Source organism: Phaethon lepturus, unplaced genomic scaffold (assembly GCF_000687285.1).
Source record: "Phaethon lepturus isolate BGI_N335 unplaced genomic scaffold, ASM68728v1 scaffold11267, whole genome shotgun sequence".
Classification (NCBI taxonomy): domain Eukaryota; kingdom Metazoa; phylum Chordata; class Aves; order Phaethontiformes; family Phaethontidae; genus Phaethon; species Phaethon lepturus.
In genome coordinates, this window is record NW_010551164.1 from 7,715 (window position 1) to 18,460 (window position 10,746).

A 10,746-nucleotide genomic window follows, 5' to 3' on the forward strand; every position below is an offset into this window, starting at 1 on the left:
CCCAACTATGCTAACTTTGCAGTTTTGTCACCTACTAAGAAGTCAGAGAGGTAACACGCATTTCTTCACTATTTATTTACAGAGTCAAGGTTTGGAGGAGACTCCTTACATTCAGAAAACTTGAAAATCCGTCAAATGAGACTTTACCAGTTTGAGAGTTCCTAACACTTCATTCTTGTACATATAAACTTGCTTGTATGGAAAAATCTATATTTTACTGTATATCTATGAGGATGTAAAGTTATCCTTGCCATGATATCTAAGTTAATACTGGCACATCCATTTGCTCTTGATGCAATACTACTTTTTCTTTTGGAGGCACTAGATACCAGGAAAACCTAGTTAGTATCTAGAAGTGAAATAAATTCTGCTGCTTTTGCTTCTAAAACTCAGCAAGTCCCACGGTACTGTTGAGAAGGAAATAAGAGAGTTCTTACACTTGAGTTCTTAAAACACGTCTGACCATTCAGAGTTGGCATTACTTACCTGTACTACTGACATTTGGTGATTACTCCTCACAATTCAGTGTGTATGTGACCACATCTAGCATGCTCTGTCGTCTGTCCAGTTCTGGGCTCCCCAGTACAGGAAAGATGGTGGCATCCTGCAGTGAGTCCATCAGAGAGCCACCAAGCTGGCTGGGGCTGGAGCACCTGTCTTGTTAGGAAAGGCTAAGAGAGCTGGATCTGTTGAGCCAGAAGGAGGAGAGGTGAAGGGTAGACCTTATTGCTGGCTGCAGTTACCTAATGGGAGAGTATGAGTAAGATAGAACTGTTTCTAGACATGCACAGTAATAGGATGGGAGACAACAGGCACAACTCAGAACGTGGCAAATTCTGAATATCTATTAGGTAAACTATTTCATCTCAAGGGTAGTGGGTACATAAAGAGGTTGTAGACTCTTTAGCCCTAGAACTATTCAAAAGATCACAAGGATTTAAATTAAGGCTTAATAAAATGTGTTTAGTAGCAATATTTTTTTTTCTTTAATTTACTCTAGTTAATGTATTTTTATTTGGTTTGAGTAATTGAAAATACTTGTTTCACTGTTGGTTTGGTTTTTAGTACAATGCTTTTGTGTCAGTTCGGAACCTCTGTCAACTTCTTCATACGTCAGCGTCTTTGTTTTGTTTGATGGTGTCATGATTCTTTGTGCTGAAGAGGCTTTCTCTGAACTATAGCCAAACATGAAAAATCCAGTAATGGCCTTGATAAAATAATTTGCCTTTATTATTCATGGTGCAATTTGGCAACTACTAATGAAAAAGAGATGCCATTACTTCGTCATGAAATACCAACAAGGAAGAAAAGATCGGTCTTGGTACTTGTTCTGAATTAAGAGCTTTGTATCTTGCTATAAAACTGTTGTTTCCCTCTGGTTTGTTTTTAACGCGTTCTATTTGTGATTGCACAGGAAAACATAAAACAGACTGTGGAACAGATAGAAGAGCATAAAAACAGAATAGAGAAGTTGGAAGAATATGCCAAGATATGCACGTATGTATAAAAAATTAAAAGCTAATTGGATTTCTTGCATATTGTATATTTTCAAATTAACATAGCAGATTTCTAATTTTAATTCTTTTTTATTATTTCAAATTTTAATAAGAATTCTAATTCTTACTAATTCTGATTAATATTTCAATTACTATAGCTGTCTAAAAGTAGGAAGTATGATGACTCATCCATATTTTGTTTGAAACCAGTTTTATAATTGCTTCTAATTTCTTGTAGGTGTGCAAATTATGTCACTGTGGGTAGGATATGAGGCTATTAGTGTACAAATTCTGAGCAAGAGAACAGGGCAGTTCTGTAGTTGGGCTGCTCTAGAAAGCATTAATGTTTCTGTTGTATATTAGGAACACAGCTCAGTTCTTGCTTCCTGGGTCCTGTCTTCTGCCTGATTCTTACTCTTTATGAAATAAGGCATATAAGCCCTTTGTTGAGAAACCTGAACTAACTTGGACATTAGCCAGTGTTTTGTGCAGGAGGTCAGAGTAGGTGATCTCCAGAGCTTTTTTTTCTCCAACCTGTCTTTTCCTGTGCATCTGTAATGTGTGCTTCGGCTTAATGCTGTCTGTGTACTGAACAAAGCTGGCATCTGTATTGTGTGCTTTGGCTTAATGCTGTCTGTGTACTGAACAAAGCTCTGCCACGGAGAGGGAGCAGCCGACCCATTGTGATTGGTGTGACGCAAAATTATTTTAGCTAAGTAGTTGTAGCAGAGTATGGTAGAGCCCTAGTGACTTTGGTAAGTGTGTAAAGTGAGTCATAATTCTATATGAGAATTGTCAGGCCTTCTTAGTTTTACAGCATCAGACCTTTTCTTGATGGAGGATAAAACAGTATGGTTGCATGTTACACAGGCAAAAACTCTCCCTTGAACTCTTATTTGAAACCTTAAAAATAGCTTATACTGTATAATAGAATACAACTTGTATAAGAAGTAGCTTCTTTTAGATACTTAAAATCTTTAATGATATTCATAATCTGTGACCACAGAATGACTTCAATTTTATAAGCTAAAAGCTTGTATAAATGAAATGGTGAATTGCTTTCTTACTTTTGGTTCCATTTAAAGTGAGTCGTTAGCAGAGAAAAAACAGCAAGAGGAAGTGCTAACTAAGGAAATAGAAAGTTCAACAATACGAATGGCTGAAGTGAATGAAGAATTGAACAAAATAGTTGGTGAACTGCAGAATGCCAAAATTGATTACCATGAAGGAAGGCGTCAGCAAATGAGAGCAGAGATCCTGGAAAGTCTCAGAAGACTATATCCGGATTCTGTGGTAATTGAATGGCCTCATTTAAATGCCTAATTTTAAACTTAAGATTTAAGAGGTCTTCCTTAGACTGAGTAAGCATCTAGAGTAAATTGGATTGTCTTTAATATTATTTTAAATTTTATGCTTGCTTGAGTGTACTTGGTGAAATAGTATTACTGAAAGAGTAGTAGCATATACTGTCATTATTTTTCACAGTTCCTAGAAATAGACAGATTACTGCTTACATCAAAGAATAATTTTGATCTCTTGTCTGATATTTTTTTTTTTTTTTTGGTGGTGTTTGATTTATTTACTTTTTGGTTCTGTTTTCTTCTGTAATCAAACATATTTTTGACTTACTTATTTTGAACAAATGAATGGGAATTTTAGCTGTGAGACCATTTATTCCAGAAAGAATACTTCTTCCAAAGAACAGTTTTGGTTAAGTGCATGAGATTTTTATGTTGCCAAATGGTCTGTCTTTGCTTATCTGTTACCCTAGTTTACTTAAATTACTCTTCAGTAATGCCATTAAGTGTTTTGTGTATTGATTCTGAATTGTCAGCAGACATTGGTTGTTTTATGAGGCATATTTCCACCTCTTTATTGACACTTAACTACTTATTCCAACATTGGAAGCCATTCCAAATAAGAACTTTTTGATAATTCTAATCAATTGAATAGTTGGTCTCTGAATATGTCTCAGTATAATCAATCCTTTTTGATGTACACAGTCAGTTGAGATGTATGAGCTGGGAATCATCTCCCTTTTTTTTTTTTTTTTTTTTTAATGTTTGTAAGGTGACATACCTCTGCTTCCAAGTGCTGCCATAAGAACATAAAAAATAAAATGTTTGCAGTTGTTCTTGCTTCTTCATCTTTTGCAGAATCTCCTCAGAATCTGGCAAGTGTCTGATCCTGTTGTTTTCTCAAGAGATTAAGAAATTTGCCTTTCAGCTGTTCTTCAGAATTTTTTCATTTGTGTTAACAAGGTGTTCCAAAAAAAAAAAAAAGATTGGTATATCTCTTTTTTGCTTACTCTTTGCATTGTACCCCTGTTTGAAAAGAACTGGATCAGGCTGGTGGTACGTGCTGGCTTAGGGGAGAGCTGGTGTTCAGGATGTTCTCTGTCGTTTTCCTTCACGAGCTGCAAATTTAAGAGTACTTACATCTGTGATGGCTTCTAACAAATAAAAGCTACATAAGTCGAATTGGTTACATAAACTATCCCATTACAGAAAGTCTTAATGATATCTGCTTCAGTTACCCTTGTTCCTGTTCTCCAGACACCAACATCTGAGGCAACAGAGTTGCTTCTGAGCTGCTTCTTATGCTCTGGTATACTAATTCCAAATTACTGAACACGATCCAAATTAAAGTCTCGGGATGGAAGGGTCATGACACATTTCATTTTCTGGTAGTCCACTAAATACTTAGCCAGAACTGGAGGAAATCTTGGTGTCAGTCTTCTGGATTTCATAGGCAAAAATAGCATACTCCTCCTAAATGTTTAGTTCTTACATCCATTTTAAAGTTTCTGTTCTTCTGTTAAAACATTCTTGTAATGGTTGGTGAGCATTCCAGGTACAGGAGTAGCCATGCAGCAATGTGATTCCCATTGCAGGAGTGACGTATGCATTTTCCTGGATTTGTCTGATCAACAAAGTGAATTTTGCAGCTGGTTACAGTTTCTACAATTCAGTTTTCAAAATTGCATTCCTATATTGGTAGTTTTAATTGGTAAGATTGCTACTGTTACAGATTCAGTTGGGTTGTCAATACCTGTTTTCACAGAAATCTGGCATTCCAGGCTTAATCTGGACTTAAATGCCTGTGTCTAAAAGTATATAGATCCTCTATATAGTTTTGCATTGTGTGAAAGATCACATGTCCGAGCTGCATATGGAAACATCCAAGCAGATGACACAGAAAACCAGGAAACTAAAGACCTTTGTGGTGTTGGATGTTATCCTTGCTTCTGCTGTTTTTCAGAAAAGGGAAAACATTTGTTGAGAGAAGGGTAGAAAAGTAGATCATAGTGTTTGATTTGATCTACTGGAAATTATCTCCGTTAGATCATTCATGAGATAATACTGTGGATGACCTGTCACCTACAATTCTTACCAGTTGTCCTGTTGTTCTCATTTGTTTAAATTTGATGAGGACAAAACTGTAAACATGCAAGAGACCAGTCAACAGGGAGAAAAATTGTTCTTGCCTAAATTTATCGTTTCTAATGTTCAGAATGTGCATTAGTATCTTTAATCATTCAGGGGAGGCTCAACTGTACCTACAATTACAGAAATTGAACAAAATATCTAAAGATCATGTACAGCAAAGAACTAATTAGTTTTATCTATGGAGGTGCCATAAACAATATATGCCAAAACAGGCTTGATTATTTGGAATGTGCAGTACAAGAAAAGCAGTTTTTATTCTTTCCATGCTCCTGAAGTAAGCAGATACTTCTTTTTTTGGGTTGAAGCTGGAATAGTGCCTCTCTTGCTACCACTTCCCATTTAACAGTTCTATTTAAGACCTTATTGTCATTCAGAGATCTTACTCTGTCAGATACTTTCTTTCCAAAGAAGATGCTTAGCTACCTTTGCTATTGTCACTCTGTCATGCCTCTAGAAGTGTATGCTAGAGATTGTGAGTAAAACATCGAGATATGTAACTGTAACCTCAGGGAAAAAAATAAATCCCTTCAGATTTTGAAGGCATATTTTGTGATTTGGATTGATGACTGCTACAATTTCTATTTTTTTATGATGTACAACCATGGTAAGGGAGTGCAGCTGGTAGATATGTAACACATTTTCCTCGTGCTACTTCAGTATCTCATATGCAGAAATATTATTTGATATCTAAAGTAACATTAATATTTCTCTATATTTTTATCTTCAGTTTGGAAGACTACTCGACCTGTGTCATCCTATTCATAAAAAATACCAGCTTGCTGTTACCAAGGTATTCAGCAAATACATGACTGCTATTGTTGTTGCCACTGAAAAAACAGCAAGAGATTGCATTCGGTTCCTAAAACAAGAACGAGCTGAACCTGAAACTTTCCTTGCTTTGGATTACCTTGATGTAAGTACACTTTTCTTTTTCCTGTCATCAGCAAGTTATTACACTTGTAAATCTTGATATTGGCTCATTTAAGCTTAACTAAAATAGGCTTAGGTGTTAAGGCAAAGCATCAATGAGGTGAGCTTCATAAGGTTCCTGTCGGCCCATTTCTCCAGCCTGCTGGATGGCAGCATGACCATCTGGCATATCAGCCATTCCTCCCAGTTTTGTGTCATCAGCAAACTTGCTGAGAGTAGACTCTGCCCCATCATCCACATAATTAATGATGATGTTAAACAGGATTGGTCCCAGTATTGACATGGCTAGTTACTGACCTCTAACTGGACTTGGTGCCACCAGCTACCACCTATGGGCCTGTCTGTTCAGCCAGTTTTCAGCCTGGAAATGGTTTCTAGGATTAGTTGCTCCATCACCTTCCCAGGGATCAAGGTGAGGCTGGCTGTCCTGTAGTTCCCTGGGTGCTCGCTCTTGCCCCTTTTTGAACACAGGAGTGACACTTGTTTTTCTTAGGCACCTCTTTCAGTTGCCATGATCATTCAAAGAATTACTGAGAGTGACTTTGCCATGACATCAGCCAGCTCCGTCAGCACTGGTGGTTGTATCACATCAGGGCCCATGCATTTATGCATGTCCAGTTTGCTTAAGCATTTACTGACCTGATCCCCTTTCATCAAGGGTATGTCTTCCTTGTTCCAGATTTTCCCCCTGGTCTCTCGAACCTGGGATTCTTGGAGGCCAGCCTTACTAGTGAAGACTGAACTGAAGAAGGAATTCTGTACCTTAGTCTGTTCCGTATCCTGTGTCACCAGGTCCCCTGCCTCATTCAGCAGCAGGCTCACATTTTCCCTAGTCTTCCTTTTGTCACCTGTATACTTACAGAAGCTGTTTCTGTGACATCCTTTAACAGATTCAATTCCAGTTTGTCTTCGGCTTTCCTAACCCCATATCTGCATCCTTGGACAGTGCCTCTATATTCCTCACAGGTTACCTGTCCCTGCTTCCACCTTCTGTATGCTTCTTTTTTGTGTTTGAGTTTTGCCAAGAGCTGCTTTATCTGTGCAGGCCTCCTGGCATTTTTGCCTGACTTCCTGTTCATTGGGATGATCAGTCTGAAGGGTGGAGGTGGTCCTTGAATATTAACCAGCATTCTTGGGCCCCTCTTCACTCTGGAGCCTTATCCCATGCGCCTTTACCAAGCAGATGCTTGAGGAGACTAAAGTCTGCTCTCCTGAAGACCAGGATCGTGAGCTTGCCTTTTGCCCTGCTCCTTCCTCACAGGATCCTGAACTCTCCTATCTCATGCTAACTGCCTTTGACCTTACCATCCCCAGCAAGCTGCCTCTTGTTGGTGGGTATGACGTCTAGCAGAGCACCTCTCCTCATTGGCTTTTCTGTCCCTTAGATGAAGAGGTTGTCATCAATGCTTTCCAGGAGCTGCCTGGATTGCTTATGCCGTGCTGTGTTGTCCCTGTAGCAGGTATCAGGGTGGTTCAAGTCCACCGTGAGGACCAGGGCTTGTGAATGTGACACTACTTTTAGCTGACTATATAAGGCCTCATCCACTTGTCCTTCCTGGTCAAGTGGCCTGTAGCAGACACCCACTACAATGTTAACTTTACCAGTTCTTTTTTCAGTCCTTACCCTTGAGCTCTCAGTTGGCTCATCATCCTTCCCCAAGGAGAGCTCCGTGCATTGCAGCTGTTCTCTCACATATAAGGCAGCTCCACATCCTCATCTTCCCAACCTGTCCTTCCTAAAGAGCCTCTATCCCTCCACTGCAGCACTCTAGTTGTGGGAGCCATCCCACCATGTCTCCCTGATCCCAAGAAGTTTGTAGCCCTGCAACTGCACACAGACCTTTAACTCATGTTGTTTATTCCCCATGATACATGCGTTAGTGTACTTGCATTTCAAGCACAGTGTAATGGGTTATACAGATTTAAGGATTATAGTATACACAGAATATGAAAACCAGATCTGTTTCTAATCTTGTCGTGGGTGAGACCTCCATTCTGTTGATTTTTATGTCCTGTCCCCAGACCACTCAGATGCGGACATGCTTTGCTATTACAACGTGGATTCTAAACACCACTTATTTGTTTTACAGGTTAAACCAATCAATGAAAAGTTAAGAGAGATCAAGGGAGCTAAAATGTTGGTGGATGTTGTACAAACTCCATTTGCTCCACTGAAAAAAGTGATTCAGTTTGTGAGTGGGAATGGCTTGGTCTGTGAAACAGTTAAAGAAGCAAAACAAATAGCGTTTGATGGACCAGTGAGGTTGAAAGTAAGAAGCTGAATTTTGTTGCATGTGTTTTTCATTGCAGTTATGTATTTGATGCCATTTAAATAATTCTTCTGTAAACATCCCACAAAGTACTGCAGATTAACACAGAATGGTACTACTGTGTCTAGTCTATTCCCACACAAATAAACCCAAAGATATTTCACATGGTTATATTTTCCTCTGTATGGTAGTATGTTAAAGTGAATTCCTGGGAAAAGGAGGAAAATTAGAGGATAGCTAGTGTCCAGATCTGTTTCTTGATATAGTCCTCTTGATGAAATGGAGGAGGAAGAAGGAGGAATAATCCTGTTCTTAAAACTGACTGATATAAAAACAAGCTTTATATTGCTAGCTTTTCTATGCAGAAATTCTTTTAAAAATTCTTAAAAATATCTGAAAATCTCTTAGTTATATATGTGGTGAGGACTGGAAGCTTCGCTGTCTCTTCCTGTAGTTCTGTCGTCTCACCCATATCTCTGTTGGTGTCACAGTCTGTAGAGCCCTTTTATGCACTTAGTCAACCTTTTAAAATATTAGTTAAAAGTGCTTTAAGTTGAAGGTGAATGTGAAATCATGGTTACTTGGAATCGAGTTAAGTCATAAAACCACACAAGTTCTTGACTAAAATTTACACTTTCCACTTAGAAACAAGCTGTTTTCCTTCACTCCATTATCAACATTGTTTGGTTTGCTGTACTGAGCCAGACATAACCACCTAAGATGCCAGTGTATACACAAACGTCTCATATTAATTTCCTAAATAGAAGGAAATTATACAATTTCATTTCCTTTTCTGATCAGTTGTAATAATGCCAAAACATGACTAGTGCCAAGAAACAACAGACTCTTTGTGGCTTCATGTATCTCATGTTAGCAAGTTTGGAACAGGAAAAAAAATCTGATTCCAACTAAAATGTGGTTGTCGCCTGTTTAACTACCGTATCTTGGTGCACTAGTTTATGGGATATTGTGGCTGCTTTGTGTTCAGAGATTTTTTCCTATCTTTTTCTTCCAGACAGTGTCTCTTGATGGAACTTTATTTTTGAGATCTGGAGTAATTTCTGGAGGATCAAGCGATTTAAGATTTAAAGCTAGATGTTGGGATGATAAAGAAATGAATAAAATGAAAGAAAGAAGAGATAGTTTGATTCATGAGTTAAAGGTAGGTGTCTTAAAGCACTTAACTGCAGAAGGCATAAAGGAGTAAAAGTGGCATCTAATTCAGCTATGGGAAGATGATTTTCAAAACTTCTAGAATATGCAGACAGGGCACAGTAGCTATTTATCCTCTTCTAGTTAATAATAATAAACTGTGGGTCTCTCTTCTTAGCTGGTGGGTTGGTTCACATACCACAGAGGTGGAAAATCAGGACAACACTGATGGAGGTTCCTTCAAGGAAGAATAGCTGTGGTTCAGAGTACCTAAAGACTTCTAGTGAAAGAGATGATGCATTCTGTCAACATGAAAATATTTGCATAAACCAAAACCTGTCAATGTAAAACATTTTGTCATACCTTTAGTTATTTTGGAGGAGGTATAGAGTAGGAATTTAGGAATTTGCAAGCATATGCTTTCTTTTGAGAAATAAATCTCTTACAAAATTATTATAGAATAGTAATAGAATACTGTAGACCAATGCTGTCAGCATTTACCTTGAATGATATGTCAGTGAGGCTAGCTTTATGTAGTGCATGAATCTGAAAAATTAGTAATTTCCAAATAAGTCACCTTTTTGTTTAAAATGCTTTTTTTCTTCTCCCATTGTGATATTTTTCCAGGACTTAATGAAGATCAAACGTAAGGAGACTGACCTGAAGCAGTTGCATGCTCAATGTCACGGAATTCAGACACGACTTAAATATTCACAGAGTGAATTAGAGCTTATTAAAAAGAAACACCTCGCTAATCTCTATACGGTAGAGTACTAAGCCCTTATAATTTTAATGTTTAATAATTGTATTTTTTTTACCTAAGCTGTAATTACCAGTGAAGTAAATACTGCTTCCTTACATAATTTTTCTTAATTCAGTTTAAGTTTTACACACAGCATTTATGACTGAAGCATTAATAAAATAGAAGCAGCAAGATTCCAAAGTAATTTACATGAGGCTTTTTGTATTTTAGGTTTTAAATTTGAATTTCTGGCAAGCATGGTTTGTTGTTCAGTAACCTTCTAGAAGTATATAAGTCAAAATGCACTTTAAATTATAATGTAAGTTGCTTTTCTGCTGATTAAAACTGTAATCATTGCATGCAAATCGGCAATAATAGTGGGTAAATGGCATTTGAGAAGACAATATTTAACTCTATTTTTCTGATTAAAAACATTGATCTAGAAGAGAACTGTCTCTCAATTTCTAGAAAGTTGACCATCCTATTAAGAAAAATTACCATATTTTTCCTTTCTATCTAGGAAAAATCAAAACTGGAAAGTGAACTGGTAAATATTGAGTCTCAGCATGATATGCTGAATGAAGGAATAGCACAAAGAAAAGGAAAAATTGAAGAATTTCAGGCAAAAATTAATGAGGTAATGCCTTATGTTATAGTTGTGACAGCTTATGCTGTTATACTACAGAAACATTTTTCTGTTCCTGCTG

At 37.5% G+C, this 10,746-nt stretch overlaps 1 protein-coding gene across 1 annotated transcript in view; it reads left to right on the forward strand.

The window, feature by feature from the left end:
- SMC1B (structural maintenance of chromosomes 1B) overlaps positions 1–10,746 on the forward strand; it is a gene marked incomplete at its 5' end in the record, with an annotated part of 36,841 nt that overhangs the window by 7,709 nt on the left and 18,386 nt on the right. Inside the window, 7 exons of the mRNA XM_010290805.1 lie at positions 1,415–1,497; positions 2,582–2,789; positions 5,673–5,858; positions 7,966–8,145; positions 9,161–9,307; positions 9,925–10,062; positions 10,560–10,676. Of these exons, the coding sequence (XP_010289107.1) occupies positions 1,415–1,497; positions 2,582–2,789; positions 5,673–5,858; positions 7,966–8,145; positions 9,161–9,307; positions 9,925–10,062; positions 10,560–10,676 (1,059 nt within the window). The remainder of the gene's footprint in view (positions 1–1,414; positions 1,498–2,581; positions 2,790–5,672; positions 5,859–7,965; positions 8,146–9,160; positions 9,308–9,924; positions 10,063–10,559; positions 10,677–10,746) is intronic.